General features: G+C 62.9%; 1 protein-coding gene across 4 annotated transcripts in view; it reads right to left on the reverse strand.

Annotated features, from left to right (window-relative positions):
• KCNQ2 (potassium voltage-gated channel subfamily Q member 2) overlaps positions 1-20,743 on the reverse strand; it is a 72,352-nt gene extending 51,609 nt beyond the window's left edge. For 2 of the 4 annotated variants that reach the window (XM_023183270.1, XM_023183266.1), the window contains exon 1: positions 20,279-20,574. In XM_023183270.1, the coding sequence (XP_023039038.1) occupies positions 20,279-20,574 (296 nt within the window). Of the gene's footprint in view, positions 1-20,278 lie in introns of all 4 variants that reach the window. The other 2 variants (XM_023183268.2, XM_023183269.1) reach the window with 2 other exon arrangements.
• Positions 20,744-20,869: the final 126 nt, after the last annotated feature.

Here is a 20,869-nt window from a genome sequence, read left to right on the forward strand (position 1 = left end):
CCTTCCAGAGGTCACAGGCCCAGCACACACGCAGGACGAACGCGGCCCCTTCCAGAGGTCACAGGCCCAGCACACACGCAGGACGAACGCGGCCCCTTCCAGAGGTCACAGGCCCAGCACACACGCCGGACGAGCGCGGCCGCAAAGGCCCAGCAAGACCACCACACATGGGGTCAGGGCTGGATCTCCCTCCCCAGGTGGCTTCAGGCTTCCAGGAATAAGGCAGCACTGATGCCTGCCCCCGCTTCCGGGGCCCCGGGGCTACCAGAGGTGTGGGAGGCCATGGGTGCCCCCAGGCAAGGGCCAGGACTTCCTGAGGCAGCACTGGGCGCTGCACTCACCCCTGGGGGCAGAGACTGAGAAGACGGCTGGGGAGGTGGGGGAAGCCAGGAGATCCCTAGCCCAGAGGTCACACAGGGTCATGGTGGGGTCAGGTGGGGTCAAGGTTGAACAAGAGTGGCAGGTGCCCAGGTGAGAGCTGGCAGAGCAGCGTCTGTGGAGCCAGGGCTGCGGGGACTCAGAAGCAGGGGAGGGCAGGCCGCCTGTGCAGAGAGCCCTTGGCATAACTAACTCCATCTTAGAAAAAGACTCCATTTTGTCTCACAGGGTGCTCTACCGAGAAGGAAAAGATGTTCTGTTTAAGAACCAAAAAACAAAAAAAACAAGAAAAACTGGCCGGGCATGGCGGCTCACGGCTGTAATCCCAGCACTTTGGGAGGAGGCCGAGGTGGGCAGATCACTTGAGGTCAGGAGTTCGAGACCAGCCTGGCCAATATGGTGAAATTCCATCTCTACTAAAAATACAAAAATTAGCCAGGCATGGTGGCACGTGCCTATAATCCCAGCTACTCGGGAGGCAGAAGAATAGCTTGAACCCAGGAGGTGGAGGCTGCAGTGAGCCGAGACCACGCCACTGCACTCCAGCCTAGGTGATAGAGCAAAACTCTGTCTCAAAAAAAAAAAAAAGAAAAGAAACAATAAAAAAAAGAGTCCAAGTCCAACCAGATAAGGACACACACAAGCCCATCGGCCGCGCTCAGTTCTCCCTGGAGGCTCTGTCGTCACCGCCACCTCACAGCTGCCTGCAGCGGCCCAGGCCAGCCTCTGGGCTGCTATGAACCCTCTGTCCTGGGTCTTTTTCCTCACGATGTTAAACCTGACCTTGGGTGGAACGTGGAACCTGACCGGATGAGCACACGGCAATGTACGGTCTGCAGCACTGACCGGCGTGGCGTGGCCGTGACCGCAGTGTGACCCAGAAGCTCTAGGGAGAACCTGCCTGCTTGGGAACTCCACGTAGCTCGTGGCGTCTGTGACTGAAATGGCATCAGTGAAAGTCTGACCTTGTGGAAAGACACAAACCTGAGTGGGCCTCGTGTCAAGCCCGTCCTGTGTGCAAAGTGCCTCCAGGACCCGGGGCCTCGGGCAAGCTCCACTCAGCCAAGAGCAAGAGGGCGACCGAGCCATTCCGGGCTCAATTACGACAGACACCCCCGTGGCTTCCCTCTGCCTGGACCCAGTCATCGCCCCCATGAACACCCCTGCATGTGGGGAGGCCGGCACAGTCCCCTGTGCAACCCTCCAGCTCGCTGGAGACCCCCAAGTCCAGGCAGCCTGAGTCCTCCAGCCTGGGCAGACACAGTCCCCATAGCTCTGCCTTCCGACTCCCCAGCAGCGGCCTCTGCTGCGCAGCCGGGAACGTCGTCCAGGGCAGGGAAGGCGGGGCACAGGGTGGTCCCCCCGAGATCTGCCCCGGGAAGGACCACGGCCGTGTTTCAGAAGCACCCAGGACCACGTGGTCTGAAGCAGAGGTGGAGGCTTCGGGCACAGGCAGCCCGGCCGAGGTCAGCCCCACCCCCTGCCCATCCCAGCACCAGAGCCAACCGAGGCCGGGCACTGCTGAGCCACCGGCAGCAGTGGTAGAAACCGTGCCTTTGAAGGCTCTGGACCGAGCACCCACACCAGAGATGGAGGCGCAGGGACCAAAGCCACGTTTTAAAGCATCTCATGTGAACACTGTCAGCATCTCTAGCATGAGCCCCAGTTCAGATTCCACCCACACACTTGCCGAGGATGTCCCAGCCCTGTGCCATTGAGAATCAATAATCCAGTGCCCGCTTCTGAGCCGAGGGCTTCGTAAAGTGCAGCTGCAGCTTCACTGCGACCCTTAAAAAGCCAGTGATGGTCAGTGCCCACAGCCCCCACACGGCCACCAGCGTCTACAGCACTCGGACCAGGCCAGGCGGGGCCAGCGGCTGCCTGCCCTCTGCCTTCCCCGATCGCCAGCCTCCCCTCCCTCCCTGTCCCCCTTGTGACCATGTATTGAGGGGACACCGGTGGCTGTCCACAGATGTCCCCGAAGGCGGGGTCACGGTCCTGCTCAGGGTCCTCTCCCCGCGGTTCCCACAGCAGGGGTGGGCCCGTGAGGCCGGCCACCTCCGTGTCTCCGGGCTCAGCATCCGCTGACCATCCTGCGGGATCCACAGACAACAGGGGCTGTGTCTCTGGGCTCAGTGTCTGCTGACCGTCCTGCAGCATGACAGGGGCTGTGTCTCCAGGCTCGGCGTCCGTTGACCTTCCGTCCTGCGGGATCCACAGACGACAGGGGCTGTGTCTCCAAGCTCGGCATCCACTGACCGTCCTGCAGCATGACAGGGGCTGTGTCTCCGTGCTCAGCGTCCGCTGACCTTCCGTCCTGCGGGATCCACAGACGACAGGGGCTATGAATGGAGTTTGTCCCTCACGCCTTATTCCTCGGGTGAAAACTTTCTAAAGAGAAACGTCTAGAAAGACAAGACCCATTGGTCATGCTAAGGTTGCTCTAGAAAAGCAGGATACATGCTTCATTCTTTCGATTTTCTTGGTGTAAGTTTTCAAATTCGGATCAGCTCCTCGAGATCTTCCAGTGGAGGTAGATTGGGTGCGGTCATTTGCTTTTTTCCTGAGGACCGTGATGAAGCCATGGCTCCAGCTGCCCAAATCAGCCTGTCCACCTTTGCCCGGCGGGAGCGTGGCCGTCAGAGCAGCTGGTTTCGTCTGCAGATGCCCAGAGTCCTTTCCACCGCAGTCGGCTCTGCCCCACACCGGCCTCTCTTTGGGATGTGTCCCCAGGTCCCTCCAGGCAGGAGGAGGGAAGGTCATTCCATCACGGACAGAAAGGGTCGAGGGCCCCACGGGCCATGTACCCACCAAGCTCTCCCAGAAACAGAGCCAACTGGGCAGAACCCGGTGCATGCGGGGACTGACGGAGGAACGGGCTCCTGAGCGTGTAGCGGGGGCTGCTGAGTCAGTGGGGCTGGCCGGAAGCACCAGCAAGAGCTGAAGCCGCCATCTGAGTCCGAATTCCACAGGGCAGCAGGCGGGAAACTCGGCATGACTTCCACGTTGCCGTCTTGAGAAAAATCCCTTTTCTTCCAGAAACCTCAGTTTCTGCTCTCAAGGCCTCAGCTGTTGGGACGAGGCCCACCCCCATGGCGGAGAGTCACTAGCTTCACTTGAAGTCCACTGAGCTAAGTGTTCCCGCCAGAAAACATCTGCACAGCAGCATCGAGGCAGGTGCGTGGCCACCAGCCGGGCACTGTGGCATGGCTGAGCGGATGCATAAAGTGGGCATCACGGGCTGGGAGAGGACACGGGCCTCAGCCAGAGGCCTGCAGCAGGAACGGGCTGACTCAGCGGTGCAGGCCCAGAACGCCCTGACTGGTGTCCAGGACAGTGGTGGGCAGAGCCAGGTCCCTAGCCGGAAGATCTGCTCCAGGGCAGGTCCAGGCCACACACCCGCCCCGGACCCCACCAGCCGGCCTGCAGCCGCAGAGAGAGGCCCCACCGGGACCTGCCTCATGGGAACTGGGAGCCTCCACACAGGCCAGCGAGAACGCCTCAGCCCAGGACGACAGGCCAGCCGGAGCTCCAGCTGCAGGGGCAGAGGCAGGGGTGGGGCGGGGGCTTCCAGGAAGCAGAGTCCCTGCAGGCTGAGGGGAGGGTCTAGGGCCACATGAGAAGCTCCAAGTGCAGCACCGCGTGTGGAGGCCGGGCAGGTCCAAGAGCCAGCGCCTGTCCCTCCCTGCACCCCTCCCTGCCACTCCCAAAACCACAACCCACAGCCTGGTCCTGCCCTACCCAGGGGCCGCCCCGCAGCGGACACTGGCACAGCAGCACCAGGAAGGCCCTCACCCTCGGCTGCCCCCACAGGCTGCCCCTACAGGCTGGTCCTGCCCTATCCAGCTGCCGCCCCACAGTGGACACCGGCACAGCAGCACCAGGAAGGCTCTGTGTCGGGCACCCCAGGAGACACTGGCTGCCCCCACAGGCCCACAGCTTCCAGCTCGAAGGCACTGGCCTCGAGGCACCGTCACCAGGGGGCCTTGGCCCCGCCCACGTGTGCGACCCAGAGGCCTCTGCCCGGACCCCGAACCGAGGCCCAGGCAGACAAACCACACGCAAGGGACGTCCCATTTCCAAGCCGCGATTAATTTCCCGTGCTCGTTGGCCAAGTTCTTCAATTAACTGAGCCCTGGGAAAAGTGTGCAGACATCTCGTGCGCCTTCTGTGGGCGACTCTCTGTCTGCCTAATGGGGTTTTCTCCGGACTCTCAGCGGGTGGGAGCAGGGGAGGATGGGGGGGGTCCCTGGCTTCCCAGTCAGGAGCCCGGAGGCTTGGGAGGCGGGAGGGGCACAGCGGGGACACAGAGGGCATCACACACCACAGGAGGGGCTCAGGGACCCAGCTCAGCCCAGCAGAGCCACGCACATAATCCGGTGGGCGGCTTCCCGAAGGAGGCACATACGGGGGCGGGCGGGGGGCAGCTACAGGGTAGAGGAGTTGGCCACAAGGGGAGAAGGGGAAGGGCATTCCCAGCAGGGGGAATGGGGGGGGGGGGGGGAGGCCTGGAGAGAGAAGGGCAGGCGTATCCACATCCCATGAGGGTGAGGCTGCCCAGACTTGAGAACGGGGGGGGTGGGGGCAAGGACAGCCCCACAGACTCGAATTCTGAGTCCTTGGTGCCACATCCAGGAAGGCAGCTCCTCGGGCTGCAAGGAACCTTCCTGTAAATTAAAAAAGAATGAGGTCCAGATCCTGGGTGCTCGGGACTCAGCCTGCTTCCTAGGGTGGCTCCGACCAGGCATCTCGGAGCATTCCAGAAAGCCTGCAGACGAATGCCCCCGGATATGGCCGAGATCTGCGGCTCCTCCCAGCAGGCATGAACCGGGAAGAATAAAGCCAGAATTCAGGGAGAAGATGAATCTCGCGGCCAGCCCCTCAGAAGGCTCTGGCTCCTTCCAGCTTAGCTTCCGCCCGTCTGCCCCCGCCTCGCCGGCCCGCAGACCCCGCACGGAGGAAGCCGCTGCCCCTCCCGCCGCAGCCCCACTGAAAAGTGCAGGCAACAGCTCCGAGTTTTGTGTTTTAAGTTTTTGGAACAGATGGCACAGATGGCGCCGCCGGGGGCGGCCAGTGCAGGGAGGCAGAGAGACGGACGCATGAGAAGAGCTGCAGAGGAGGGAGGAGGCGGCATGGGGTGCGTCTGGGCCCGTCTGGGGGACACAAAGATCCCGCTGCCTCGGCCATGGCTCCAGGCCCCGGGACAGAACAGGGAAGAAACCTCCAAACTGATGGCTCCCGAATGCGCTGGCCAGACATCCGGTCGGCTGAACTGTGGGGAAGACACGGGGCCTCCAGGCCTCCGTCCACGCACCGCGGTGTCCCCAAGACATCCACACTCAACGCCCATCTTAGAGGATGGGAAACTGAAGCTCACCGAGGCGGGTGAGGGCCTCTGCCTCTGAACCAGGGGAGAGGGCGGCAGGAGACCCCGATGGCATCCCCCAGGCCTCGGGAGAGGTGGCTCCCGGGAACGCTGGGACACTCCCTGCCCATGTGGCCTCGGGGTCCGGGCACGGCAAGCGTCCAGCTGTGGGACACTCCCTGAGGGCCAGCCGCCAGGGGCCTCCCAGGGCGGGGCCATCACCCCCTTAGACCAAGGCCCACAGTGTGGGTACAGCCCCTCCCACACTAAGCCGGGGAATACAGCCACCACGGGGCACTCAGCTGGGGTCTCGCTGGCTCGGCAAGGGCTGCCCGCCCCCTCCTCCCAGGCAGTGGCCAAATCTGCAGGGAAAGAAAGAAGAGGCTTCCTACGGGAGGACGGGGGAGGATGAGAGGAGGACGGCAGGAGGACGACGGGAGGACAGTGGGAGGACCGAGCAGCTTCTCTGAAGCCCAGAATTACAACACAAAGGGTTTCTAGGCTAATTATGATAATGGGTTCAACTTCAGGAGCTTCCCTGACAGCCGTTGCCAAGGAGACGAGGCAAGTAGCTGGTCCCCAGCCCCAGATTCGGGGAAAGAGTCAGGGTGGGGGCGGGGAGGACCCACAGAGCCCTGGCACCCACCACTGAGCAGAGGGCGTCAGCTGGGGCTCACCACACGTCCTGACGCACAGCCCAGCCCCGTGCCCATCAGACAGCCCCAAATCACGAGAGGCCATGGCAGGGATCAGGCACCCCGAATCCAGCCACAGCCTGAGCGTGAAGCAGGGGGGTCCCCTCTTGGGAACGGGGATCCAAGAGCAAACAGGAGAAGCTGGGCAGGGAGGGGCCCGTGGGAGGTGCCAAAGGGTCACCAGGCCACAAAGGGTGCCCAGTTAAGGCCAGACCACAGTCCTGGGGCCCCCACCGCTGGCATCCACAGGCCATGAGATGCAAAAGCTCCTCTGCTCACGGGGCCCCCCACCTCTGGAGACTCCTCTGCTCACGGGGCCCCCCACTTCCAGAGACTCCTCTGCTTCCGGGTCCCCCACCTCCGCAGACTCCTCTGCTCACGGGGCCCCCCACCTCCGGAGACTCCTCTGCTTCCGGGTCCCCCCACCTTCCTTCCCCAGTCTGGCTGAAGGGGATATTTCTTTTCTGGGAAAGCGTGACACAGACACCACCGCCCCACTCCTCACTCGCTTCACGCACTTGGGGAAGAGGACTCAGCGCAGGAGGGGCCAGGGCCCCCCGAGGCCAGTCCCACAGCCAGCCCCCTCGCTCTGCGACCCTGGATCCTCCGGTCAGGACCCTGCCCCAGCGGCTGACTCCGAGTTGGCTGGGGCTGTTCATCTCATCTTGCGTATTTAGTTAAATGAAAACGGAACATGTGAAGGATGGGCGGGCGGGAGGGAAGGCGTTGCCGCCTCGCTGCCACCCTCAGCCCCTGCCTCAGGCAGAGCTGGGGTTGGGTCAGGAGGGGCCCCTGACATCAAGACCCCACTCCCAGCCCCACAGGCTAAGCTTCTCAGCACACCCACGACCTGCCAGGAGGGAAGCAGCCCTACAGTAAGGAAGATGCTCACATGCCCATTTCACAGACGGGAAAACAGAGGCTCTAAGGAGACTCTCAGAGGCCCATGTGCGGACTGGCTGGAGCAGGCTGGCTGCACAGCCCCCACCATGCACCCCTCTCCCCCTGCAGGGGGTCCTGGGGGGTCCCATGCGGCCTCCTTCAGAAATTCCCTGTCCAGAATAGGGCTGGGAGCCCAGCAGGGCCCCGGGGGTGAGCAGGAAGCCAGCCTGAGGCCGGAGCAGGCACCAGGCCCAGGACTGCTCGAGCCTCCCTGGGGGCCCCGCTCATCTCGTCCATTAGGCGGCCGCCGCGCTGCAACCTGGAATCTAATTTCACCGTCTAATGAACTGCTCTGTTTCCAGGACGCACAACACCTCCCACCTCGGAAGTGACGGGCGCGGGCGCTGCTGACAGAGTCCAGGCGTGAACCAGGCATGAACCAAGCATGATGGATGACCACAGACCGCCAGGGCTGGAGGGGACACAGGCCACACTCCTGCAGAGCTGCACATGGAGACCTCTCGCCCCGTGCTGGGCACAGCGTGGCTTGCACCTGCCAGGCCGGGGTCCACCCTCATTCGGAGCTTCTGGCAGCACCCACCTGAGCCAAGGCCATGGGGCAAGGATGGGAGGTGGGCCAGGTGGGACCAAGCCCCCCCAAACACTGAGTGCTCAACTGGACCCTGACAGGCCACAGGTCAGGAAGTCTCGGGCCCTCAGAAGGCCCAGCTGCTGGCCTGGTGCTCACAGCCTCCAAACGGCCTGGGCCTGCCTGTGCCCACCTGGCACCTACAGCCCTCCTTCCAACATCCCGGGCAGGAGGCACTCTCAGGGGGGCTCTCGATGCCCCCCACTCACCATGGCCCCAGGATGGCCACTTCCCTCAGCCAGCTGTGGCTCCCTCGGGAACGGGAGCAGAGGAGCTGGAGGCCGGGTCCTGCCCACCTCCTGCAGCAGACGCCCAAGGCTTACAGGGACCCCTAGCCCCCCAAAGAGTACCACCCCCAGCCCCCAGCACTGCTGCAGCAACCACAGGTCCTTCCAGGGGCCTTCACCCCGGCCCAGAAAGAGGGGGCGTCCACCGTGCACCCCAGGGGCTCTGGGAGCTGCAGCTGTGGGCGGACTCCCAGGCCCTGGCAGGAAACCCGCTGGCTCAGCACGCGATGAAATCAGCTCCCCGGGCACTGCCTCGTGACTTAGCAGCACCTGCTCACAGTCCCTGGAGACAGAAGCTCCGCAGGGCTCATTTGTTCTCCATTAGTCACCTGTCCCACCCAGACCACAGATGCTGGACAGAGACCCGGTAGGTGCACCAAGAGGGCTGGCCAAAGTGCCCAGCCCAGCCCCATGCAGAGGTCCTGGCTCTCCCTCCCAGACCCTGCAACGCCCGTCCCCCAACCTCCCTGGGCTTGCAGCCCCTGGCCTGGGGTCCCCTGGACTTTGCTCTGCCTCCCAGCATGCTCCGGCTGCCCACTCTCCACTGCCCCATTCCAACCCACGGAGCCCGCAGAGAAGCGTCCCTGTACCAGCCACTTCGATCCCAGAAGCAGGCGGAGAAGCGGGGTGGGAATGGTGGGCGGCATAGGCGAGCCCCAAGCCCTGAGGACAGACCCGCCCTGGCCTGGCCCTCGAGGCCTCTGCAGTCCCTCATGGTGGACCCCACGCAACCCATCCACCCTGCTCCCGTCCTGCCCTCAACAAGCGCCCTCCCTGCCTCAGGGCCTTTGTATATGCCCTTCGTACTGCCTGGAATCCTCTCCTACCCACAGGTCCCCGGGCCGCCCCCTCATCCCCCAGACTTCAATCTCAGGTCACTTTCTCTGACAGGCTGCCCGACCCTCCCTTCCCTGGGTAGCCCTCAACTCTCTCTGTGTATTCTCTCCAGGGCCCTGGGCCCGACCAAGCACTGTCCCCCAGGGTGGGGTCTGCTCGCCCTCCCAGAGGCAGCACCCCCACATCCTCTGCTCACAGTGGCCCCAAGTGCCCAGCCCAGAACCTGCACAGAGGGGTCACCCTACATCCAGGCAGGCCCCCGAGACAGCCACGCCTAACCCCCACCAAAGCAGGCCAGTGCCCTCAGCTGGTTCACAGCCTACAGCTCCAGCCCCTGGCCCCTACAAACTTCCTAGTGAGTGCTCTCTCCTGCCTCCACTTGCACACCTCTGGTGACGGAGGGCTCACCCCACAGAAGGAATCTCGTTCTAACACAAGCCCCTCCTGGGCTAGCGTGGGTCCTCCCTCTCCCCTCACCAGCCTTCCTGGTCAGGGTGGCCTCATTACCTAATCACATTCAGGCAGACCCAGGGCCTGCAGGATGGCCTTGGATGGGAGACATGTGGATTCCCCAAGCCTCAAGTGGACACGTCCCCAGGACAGCTGTGGTGTCAACATCCATGCAGGGACACCGCACAACACGGGGACTCTGTTGTTACCCGTGACCACAGGTGGCTGGACAGGCGCTGCGGTGGCCCCAGGGCAGAGACAGGCTGACCACCTGGCACGCGAAACTCATCTTGCCCATGAGAAGTGCAGACAGTATGCCGCTAACACTGCAGAGGGACAGGGACGCCTGAATCCTATTCTGTTTAGAAACGCACAGGTGGGCACAGACAACCGGAAAGAAATCAGGAAAAGCAAATGTCCTTCCCTGTTTTCCACACTTTCCCAATCTCCTGCGGTGAATGTGCTTATTTTGTAATCAGAAAAAAATAAGCCACGATCAAATGTTTCTTTAAGAAATGAGGGTGGCCGGGCGCAGTGGCTCACGCCTGTAATCTCAGCACTTTGGGAGGCCGAGGTGGGCGGATCACGAGGTCAGGAGATCGAGACCATCCGGGCTAACACGGTGAAACCCCGTCTCTACTAAAAATACAAAAAATTAACCGGGCGAGGTGGCGGGCGCCTGTAGTTCCAGCTACTCAGGAGGCTGAGGCAGGAGAATGGCGGGAACCCAGGGGACGGAGCTTGCAGTGAGCTGAGATCCAGCCACTGCACTCCAGCCTGGGCGACAGAGCAAGACTCCGTCTCAAAAAAAAAGAAAGAAAAAAAAAAAAAGAAAAGAAACAAGGGCGGCAGGGGCCGCCAGACCCCCTCGCCCTGACAGACGCAGCCCTGTCCACCCACCACTCAGGCCAAGGCCCCCCTACTTTCTTCACGTGATCTTAACTCAGCTCTTGGCTAATTAAACGGCACCCGTGGGAAGGGATGGTCTCGGATAAGCTGGCTCAGTGTTAACTGTAAAGCGGAGAAGCTGGCCGTGTACCTTGCCTCAGCAGCCACCCCCAATCATTCCTTGGGCAGGCACCTCCCAAACACCAGCCCCTTTCCCAAAGCTGCCCAGAGGTGAGCCAAGCCCCTGACTCTATGGCCTGGGCAGATGCCAACCAAGAATGAGTCACACAAAGGGACCCTCTGGCCCACGAGGAGACATAACTGCAGCTCCTGGTCAGGACCACGGCCAGCACCCGGGGGCCGGCCTCCTCCCCCATCCCCAAGAGTGGCCCCAGCGCCTGGACAGGTAGGAGGGCAGAGATCTCACCTACCCCGGGAAGCAGGGAGGAGGCAGCACCTACCCCAGGCCGTAGGGAAGAGCCGGCACCTACCCCAGGGAACACGGAGGAGGGGGCACCTACCCCAGGCCGCAGGGAGGGGGTGGCGCCTACCCCAGGCCGTAGGGAAGAGCCGGCACCTACCCCAGGGAACGGGGCATCTGCCCCCACATCAACCACCTGAGCAGCAGGCAGCCAGGAATGGGGCCCCAGAGCCTCCTTTCCCTGCATACACCTTCTGTCTCCAGCCTGAATGGGTTTCCACAAAAATGTAACTTTTCAATGACAGGAAAAGTGAGTGTTAAACTTCTCTGCATATCTGGTCCTTTGGGATGAGAACATTTTTACAGCCACCAGGCAGCTTCTAGAAATTCATCCTGCAGACCTGCACCTTGCGTGAAGATGTGCACGGAGCCCCACGTGGCACCGTTTGCAGAGGCAAAGTCCTTGCACCTGCTTCAAGTGCGAACTGGTCAGAGAAGTCGTGAGCAGCCAACGGACCTAGAGGGGGACAAGCAGGGAGAGGGGGCCACAAGCACAAGGCAGGACACGGAGTGACTCCACACATGTGAAAAGAAATGAGTGCATACACATAGACACACACGTGCCATACCACGGCACGCATGCAGAGAACAGCTCCAGGAGAGGGGCCATGGCTGACCCAGTGAGGAGACAGGGCAGCACAGAGGGGCAAATCATTCTGGCTGGATGTCATTTTCTCTATTCCAGGGTTTCCATGGGTATCTTTTCTGAGTGTGTGTGGCTGTGTGTGTCATGTGAACTTGACCTATTCTGGAAGAACGGGTAAGAAGGGGGTCATCTCCCAGCTACTCAGGAGGTCAAGGCAAAAGGATCGCTCAAGCCAGAAGCTCCGGGCTGCAGTGAGCTACAATCACACCACTGCACTCAGCCTGGGCCACAGAGCGAGACCCCTACTCTTAAAATAAATAACAGAATACAGACATCAGGCCCTGCCTGGCCCTACCTGGTCTACAAAGGGGACTCCAGTCTGCCTCCTGCTCTGTCCTGGGGTGACGCTACCCAATATCCCCCCTTCCCTGACCGCCCTCCTCCAGGAGAAGGAAGCCCAGTTGGCCGAGTGTTGCTGCCTCTTCCCTGGGGCTCAGCCTCCACGACAGACAAACTTTAAAGTCCCACACACGTGCCTTCTGCACCCTGAGTCCCAGTTTAGAGCCCTACACTGCACACAGGGGCAGAGACACATTAACCAGGCGCCCGCGGCCTCCCGCCCACAGCCCCTGGGGCAGGCATCCCAACCTCTCATCCCTGCCCGAGGCTTCTCCCCACCTCCCCCCAGGACGGGGATCCAGGGAGAAACTGGCCTTTTGCTCCCACTCACCCTTCCCATGTGTTTTCCAAGACTAAACAGAAAAGCAAAAGCTCGAAAGTTCTCAGGTTTTCAGCTTAGGTCAAGGGTAAGTGCTCCACGGGGAGGAAGAGAACTAGAGAAGGCCTGGAAGACGAGATGGGGGCAGGCAGAGGCAGCAGACGCCTCCACGCCACAGATACGGAGGAAGAATCTAGAAGGAGGCTCCCTGCAGGCCGGGAAGCCTGAAGCCCAGCCCTGCCACACCCCCAGGAGCTGCCCGTCCGCCCCCACTGAGATGATTCAGAGATGGGAGACTCCGAGGTCCAACCGACTCCCGGCCGGACTCCCTGGAGCAGCTACTGCTCTCCTGAGTGTCCACAAAGCCACTCCCAGGAATCCAAAAAAATTAAAGACCTAATTGTATTCAAGCTGGGTAGGCAGCAGAGCCTGAGGACAGTTCCAGAGCACGTCTGGAAAACATCCTCATCCTCAAAGCCAGGCAGCCACTGTCTGAAAACCGCCACTTCCTCTTCGAGAGGCCACCCAGCATCCCCTGTTTGGGGCCAGCACAAGTTGCTGGCACTGGGCTGGGAGCTCTGGGCAGCTGGTGGCCAGGGAGAAGTCTTCTCGGAGGCGGCCTCTCCACCGAGCTGACATCTCCTGCAGGGGGTGAAGGGGCCGCCAAGTGCCCTGAGGCCTCGGGCAGGTACCTTAGCCTCACCCACCCCAGCCCCTCACCTGGCACAGGGTCTGTGGTTTAGATGACAGAAGGGACATGAAGCTCTGTGGAGAGCTCACGTCGCCCCATCCTCCACCACACATCATCCTGGGGACCCACGTGCAACACCCCCCACGCACGGCGCCTGCACCCCAGAGCTAGGAGCCCCTTTCAAGACTGAAGCCCCCACCGGGGCCGCCTAACCCCACAGGGAGCACAGCACAGGCCCACTGCTAACAGGAAGAAGCACCTGTACTCTGGCTCCCCGACGCTGGAACGGGGACCAGCTCCCCTCTCCACAGGAAAGGGCTCCCAGAATCCAGCCACTCGGTGTGTGGGGGCAGGAGCCCTGCTGACTTAGAAACAAGTGGCACAGGGATCAGCATTCAAACTTGCCAGCCAATCACCCACAGCCCTGTGCAGACCCTCCCCAGTGGGACTGAGGGGACTCTCCTGCCCTTCGCAGGGGTGTCTCCCCCACGCGCCCCCAGTCCCATCCTCTCCATGGCTCCAGATGCTCACAACCCCAGAACACTCGATGGGACAACTCAGAGCGGGCTACAGAGAAAGAAAAGCCACACAAGCTCACCAAGGGCACTCTATTTCAGAAGTGCCTCCTTCTCCTGGAAATGTTGACCCCAAAGCTCTCACTGGGAAATCTCTGGCCTGACCACCGGGAAGTAACAGGCGTGGGTTTGGGGCTGAGGCCATCCCAGCAACTCTGTGGCCTGCCAGACCTCAGAGCACTCCCGTCAGGGGCGACAAGAGCCAGAGAGCTCTTCAGCCCCATGTCCTCCTGGATGAATTAAAAGCACGACCCATCCCAGCTTCAGACAACAAAAAGTCTAACCCTCCATTTCCCAGACTCCAGACCAACCCATTTGCTAGGTAGCGTCCTGAGTCACTCCCTCCTCCAGCTCTGCGGGTACGGCTTTCTCAGGCTGCAGGGGAAACAGACCGGCTTCTCAGGGCCCACCCGCCTTGCGCTGGCCGCCTCCAGCACGCCCCCCTCGCCCATAGCCATCAAGGACAGAGCCTCGTCCTGCAGGGCCCGCCGCTCTATCACCTGCTGCTGAGGCCAGCGGTCGGCAGGGCCCTGCCACTCAGAGCCCACCAGGGAGGCAGGAACCAGAACCCACTCCGAAATCAACAGAGCAAGCTCGGCAAACAGGCCGGTGAGCGTAGGGGTCGCACGCAGGGGCCAGTGGGAGCCATTTCCAGAGAGTTCCTCAGGGATAAGCTCAGATCTGCAGACCCCTCCTCCTTCGAGCTTGGACCTGTTAGCCGGGTTGAAGAGGTACTGCCCACCCTACGCAGGACGCACTTCCTCCTCTGAGCATGTCCAGGGCCTCCCCTCAACAGAGGCGCCGTTTTGAGACTCCCAGAGCGGTCAGCCAACTGTTGTCGGAAGGCAGAGCTGAGCTCCATCCCTGCACAGGGCATCCCGGTTCCGGACACAGCTGTTTCAGCTGGCTGCTCCGTGGTAAAGGCGGCCTCATCGCCGGGCCCGTGTCGGTGCGGAGGCCTCCGGCGGTTTCTCTGGTGCGGTCTGCGTGGACACTCGACACTTGCACCGCAGCTTTCACGGCTTACGGGGTTCACTGGAAAAACCTGCCCACAGTGGTTTTTCAAGCCAAAGATCATTCCTGTCCTCCAAGCCTCAACCCTCAGGATGCTGGGAACATGCCGGAAGCCACAAACAGGAAGACAAACCCCAAACACCCGGCACACACAGGGCAGGCAGCCTTCGTTCCGGGGAAACAGCCGGCCAGCCCCATACGACAAACAGGCAAGCTTCCGACGCCCAAGCCTGGGCCTCGCGCTCCAACCCACAACCTCGCCCTCAACAGCAGCGCAGGCCTCTCTGTCACAGCCCAGCCGCTGACCAATGGGACTGAGAATCGGCTGGAGGGGTGGATGGCAGAGCAACGCCGTCCCCGCTCCTGGCCTCCACGCTTCGTCTGGGGTGAGGCCTTCCGTTCTGCTGAAGGCGCCTCACGGTCACGGCGATGACGGCCATGAGCTCGGTGAACGTCGCAGGCATCAGGCGTCGTGGGGAGTGACTCACGCATCGAATCCCGGCGGCGACCACATGACAGACGCAGAACGGTTACACCCCACCATGCAGATAAGGAAACTTGGGTCTAGGATCCCAACGCTGGCCAGTCTCAGGACAGGACCCAGCCAGAGCCCCAGCCCTGCCCTCCCCGAGTCTCACTCCCCACAGGCCACGCAGGGCCTTCGGAACCGTCTTCGCAGGTCACAGCTGCATAGGAGCACGTCTCACGTGGGCGGAGGCCCAGAGGGGAGCGGGGCTGCAGAGTGGACAGCACATACACCAGCAGTTTCCCGTCTCAGAGCTGCCCGGCACGCATACGGGAAAATAGTTAAGACGACCCCCGGCGAGGTAACGCACTCGGCTCTGTCTGTGATAATGAGATGTCGGACAGAAGGCCAACGTCTCTCCCGAGGGACATCGCAGGCATCACCCCACCATCCTTGCCCCCCATCCTCCCAAAACGGGCACATGGCTCTCGCCTGAGCCTTTAATAGGACACGGCCTGGCCGCTGGCCCCAGTCCGACCTCAAGTGGACACTCGGAGGGCCCAGGCAACAGGCTGCCCCTCCCCAGCCTCTGGGCAAGGCAGCTCGGCCATCCCATATCCCTTCTCGCCAGATTCAAGGCCCCCCCCAGGTACCCCTTGGTCCTCCAGACCTGCCCATTTTCCTAGAAGGGAACTCACTCTGTGTAGCAGATTCATCTCCCCACACTGGAAGCAGCTTCAGGCAGAGGCCAGCCCAGCTCCTCTACAGCTGCGGAACGTCACTCCTCCAGGGCTTGGGCCAGCCTGGCTCTTAATGACTTTGGAACGTCATTCCTATGGGGCTGAGGCTGGCCCAGCTCCTGTGCGGCGATGGAGGCTATGGAACGTCACTCCTACAGGGCAGACGCTGGCCCCGTGCTCTTGCGAGCAGCTACAAGATGGACTTGCTGAGTGTGCACACGGGGGCATGGATGCGTCAGGAGCACACGGACTAGTGGAGATCCACCGACTCATTCGTTTATCAACTAAAACAAACTGGGAAAACCTCTATGTTAAGCCACTCTCCACCACTGGACTCAGCCTGTGCCCTGAGAAGTGACCACAGCTCTGAACACTCCAGGATTTAAGCGTTTTCAAAACTGGAGACAGGACTCCCACGTGGTCAGCATCCTGGGGGTCGAGAATCCTTAGTGCCCAGCAGGGCCCACATCCAGGGCACCAGCGCCTCTGGAGAGACCGCATCTCTGCAGAGATTGGCTTGCAGCGATTTCTAATAAAACGGATTTCCTCTGCTCTAACTGTGGAATGACCAGGAGGAGCGTTCCTGCTTACCCGTTAGCTCCCATCCTCTCGCAGACACAGAATGTGCACAGAGACTGACTCCACCTCCACTGTGTAACGAGGCAGCGTCACGTACAACATCTTATCACTCCAGAGTCATTTCACTTTAAATTATTTGGTGAGGGACAGAATCCTGCGAGGAAGCCCAAGACCTCCCGAGGGGCCCAGGAACCAGAGAAGTCCAGGTTTCCCAGGAAACCACAACTCTCCAAGGCTTTTTCACCTTTTGGGAAATTTCCATAAGATTTCCTACCCAGGAGGCTGTGGGAAGAAGCGGAATGTGGCCGTTCAAACACTCAAGTCTCTTTCTTGGCACACAATGCTCCGTCAGCAGAGACCGGACCCTGGTCCTGCCAGGGCCCCGCTCTGTGCTGGGTAAAGTCCAGGCCTGCACTCACCCCTCAAAGCAGCCTGACCAAGAAGAGAGTGCCGGCGCCTGCTCACCCCAGCCAGCCCTTCAAGGGCTCACACCAGCCTCAGAGCTGAACGCAGGGGTGGGAGAGGGGCCCGGGTGGCCTGTGCTCAGCACCATCCGAGTTATCCAGGACTGTGAGGGGAAACGCCTGGGCCCCGGCAGGAGGGGACTTGAACACAGGCCCTCCAGCCCCGGGCCCCTCTCTGCAGTGAAATGGGAGACAGCACCTGGTCGAGCAGCCCAGGGCCATAGGCCCCTGCAACCCTGGGCCCCATCTGAGGCCTGGCCCAAAAGCCAAGATGGCACAGCGAGCCCCACGGACAGGCCCTCCCTGGTGCCAGAGTTCCCATCTGGCCTATTTTAAACACAGCTTCACCCTGGCCGTTCAACGTGGCTGGGCTGCTGGCAAGCTCAAGCAATCTGCACCCCAGCTCTCTTCTCAGGCTGGGACCCTTCCTTTCAGTTAAGCAAGACGACTCTGGAGCTCACTCAACCTTCCTCTGCCTCACTTTCCCCATCCACAGGGACGGGGCTGTGTGACCCTCTGGCAGGCTGTAACTGAGGCCCACACTCACCCAGTGGGAACACAGTGGACACGTCCAGTGACCCACGTGGGGATCCTGGACGAGGAGATTCAAGTCCGTGGTGCAGCAGTGCCTGGCTCCATCCCGTGCACAGATGGGCAGCAGGAGAGATGCTGGAGCCAGGGATTCAGGCTACGAAGGGCACCCCCATGGTGCTCTGGCCTAGAGTCCCCTACGGCAGCCCCAGGCACATCATCTGCTGAGTTTGGGCCACTTCTGCAGCTCACACTCCCTTTGGGAGGGTCTGGGAGAGGTGGGCCGGCACACCGCCCCCACCAGGCAGAGAGCAGGTCTGACTCAGGGAGGCCCTGTCTCCGGAATCTCTGGGAACGCACCAGGCAGTGCGAGCGGAGGCCGCAGCTCCACACGGAGGAGCAACGGTGGAGAAAGCCCCTCTCTAACTCAGTTGCTGACGTCTCCACCTCCCCAGAGTCGGGGCAGCAGGGGCCTGGCCTGATGCTTACCAAGCCCTGGGGCCATAGGGCAGCAGCCACCGCCCTCTCTACCCCAGACAGTGGCCACCCCGGGTCCAGCAGGGCTGCCCAGAGAGGTTCTCACAACTTGACCTCTCCGAAGCCAGATGCTGGTGGCAACAGGCAAAAGGGAGGTGGGCCTGGGGACCTGTGTCCAGCCACAGCTGGGTGCAGCGGCACAGGGAGCCCTGGCCTTCCCCCCACTCCCGGCTGCCCCAGGCCCAACTCAGCTCCATCTCCGTTTAGCTGATGAACAAACAGACCAAATGATGCCTAATGCACAACCTGGCCAGTCCACGCCGGGTCAGGCAGGGGACACGGGGCCATCGGGCCTCCCAAGTCTGGGTTGAGGCTGCACCCCAAGGATGGGCTGGGCCATGGGGACAGCAGAGAACTCCACACCAGGGGTCTGGGGGCCGGGTGGTGAGTTGCACCCCTTTCACAGAGGGCACCGGGCCGGCCTGGTAGAGTGGGATGCCCCCCAGCAGCGGGGCTCACAAAGCCCTCAAGTGAGGAGCAGCTGTGCCGATGTTACCCACAGAAAACTGAGGTTTGCAGAGGTTCTGAGACCAGCCCCCAGTGTCCAACCCGGGGCAGGATCAGAGACCCTGCTCTCCAGCCCTGACACTCAGAAAAAATCCCGCCCACAGCAAAGGAGCTGAGGAGAGGCCTAGTGCAGGCTGGAGGGCGGGGCTGTTCGGAGTTGAGGGTGTCACCTGAAGCCCCCACAAGCTGCTGCTCTGTAGACTCTATAGAGACTCAGGGTCGTCAGGAGGAGACGGCTCAGACCCCACATGTGCAAGCGCTCCCCATGCTTCACCCCAGTTCTGGACTGCCACTCTCAGGAGGCAGAGACAGGAAGGAGAACAGAGGGGCTGACCCACGCAGGCCCAGGCAGGGGGCGGCCAGTGGAGAGCTGCTGACCCAACAGGAAACCTCAGGAATAGCCAGGCTGGGCCCTTGGATCATGGGCTCAAAGCAGAACAAACCCCGCGCAGCACCATGGGTCAAACGCAGAGTGGGGCTCCGGCCACTGAGGCCATCGGGGCAGGAGGGCTGTGGGGTGGGTTCTGTCCTGTCCTCATCCCAGGAGTCACCTTGGGCTGAGACCTGGCTGACCAGTACCTGCCCTCCGAGAGCCCCTTCGGTCCCCAGCCAGGTGGGGGCCATAAGGAGAGGTCGTTCCTGAGGACACAAAGGCTCATCCAAGGATCTGGGCATGGACCCTGGACTGGAAAGGCCAGACTCACCTCCTGGGGGCGGCAGGACCTCCAGGACCCAGGAGGTCGGAGAAGCCTCTGCTTGGGGATTCCCGGGCTGGGTGCCCAGGGGCCCTCCACGGAGACACCCTCCCTGCAAGCGGCCTGGCATTTCCCTCTGGGATCTTCTCCCTACCCCAGAACCCTCCCATATCACAGCCCACGGAGGGTCTGCTGAGGGCACACTCAAGGCCACACACACGCTGGGGCACACACCCCTCTCGGCCCAGGTGGGCGCCCGGCCAGCTTGCGGCGAGTCTGCCCCTCAGTCCCATCCCAAAATGCCTCTCACACAAAATGGCCGGTCCCGGAGCTCGGCGGGTCCCTTGTTCAGCTGGGATGGGAGAGCAAGCGCCCTGGCGCGGGGAGGCTGTGCACACCCGCCGCACAGGCCGCACGCGCAGCGGGCCGTGCAAATTCCACACGCGAACACCCAGGTGCACGCGGACGCAGGCTTCGGCCGCCCCCCGCCAGCCCTGCCCCAGGAGGCAGCCGTGCCCTGAGCCTCGCCCGGGGAGCGGGGACAGCCCCTTCCAGGCCCAGGGCTGGGGGTCCCGGGTCTGCCGCAGCCCCTTCCCCGGGCCTCGCTCTGCCAAGGAGGGGTCCTGAGCCCGCGATGTGCACGGGGGCGGCCGGCGGCTGCAGAGACGGGTCAGCGCCGCGCTGAGCGCAGGAGCTGAGGGGGGTTCGCGGGTCCGGGGAGGGGCGTCGGCGCCGAGGGGTCAGGACAGACGGCTGCGCTCCGCCCGGGCTGGGGTGGGGGTCATGGGAGGGCCCCTCCCGCATCTCAGGAACCCGAAAGCTCGCCCCAGGCTGAGGGAGAGCGGCTCGGGAGGATGGCGAACGACAGGCCAAACCCTCCCCCGCCGCCCCCGCTTGGTCGGGCGGCCCCAGCCCCGCCGGTCCCCGAGAGTCCCGGAGAGCCCAGACCCAGCGCTGCCGCCCTCCCTCCCCGGCCGGCCCTTTGTTCGGCGCAGCGGCCGCGGGGAGGGGCCTCCCAGGCTGAGGAGGGGGCTGTGGCGGCCGCACGTCTCCGTCCTGCGGGCCCGGAGCCCCCACCCGGACCCGAGCGGCCCCGGCCCCGATCCCGGAATCCTTCCTGCCCGCGCGCTGCACAGTCGCTCTCCGGGCTCGGCCCCGGACCCAGACCCAGGCGCAGGGAGCCAAACCCGCCGCAGCCCGCCCGGCCGGGGTCGCCGATGGGGGTCGCCACGGGGGTCGCCAGGGGGCGCCGCCGCCACTCACACGTAGGCGTGGTAGATGAACGCCCAGCCGCGCGGCCGCTCCAGCACGTTGTAGAGGAAATTCTGCAGCTTGCGGTAGAAGGCGTTGCGCTTGGGGGGCTTCCCGGCGCCCGCGCCGCCCGCGCGAGGTTTGCTGAGGATGCTGCCGCGCTTGGGGGCCTCGGAGCCGGCGATCAGCAGCGCCCCGTCCCGGGTGGAGTCGGGCGCGCCGGGGTCCAGCCCCACGAAGCCCACCTTCAGCTTCTTCTCCCCGCTCGGGCCGGGGTACACGCCGCCGTTGCGCGACTTCTGCACCATGGTGCCGGGCGGGAGGCGCCCCGGGTCGGGCGCAGGCTCAGCGGGGGCGGTGCGCGGGGGGCGGCGCGGGCCCCAGCCCAGGCCCCCGGGCCGGGAGCCGCATGGCCGAGGCGGCGGTTCCGCGCTCCTGACGGGCTTGGGCCGCGCGCCGAGACGCTGCGGCCACCTCGCTCCGCGCGCACCTCGGCGCCTGGCCCGCGGCCGCGCCGGCTCCGCCCGCCGCCTCGCCCCGCCCGGCGTTAACCCCCGCGACGCCAGTCGGAGGAGGGGAGGGTAGGAGAGGAGAGGGGAGGAG

This window comes from Piliocolobus tephrosceles, chromosome 20 (genome assembly GCF_002776525.5).
Source record: "Piliocolobus tephrosceles isolate RC106 chromosome 20, ASM277652v3, whole genome shotgun sequence".
Lineage (NCBI taxonomy): Eukaryota > Metazoa > Chordata > Mammalia > Primates > Cercopithecidae > Piliocolobus > Piliocolobus tephrosceles.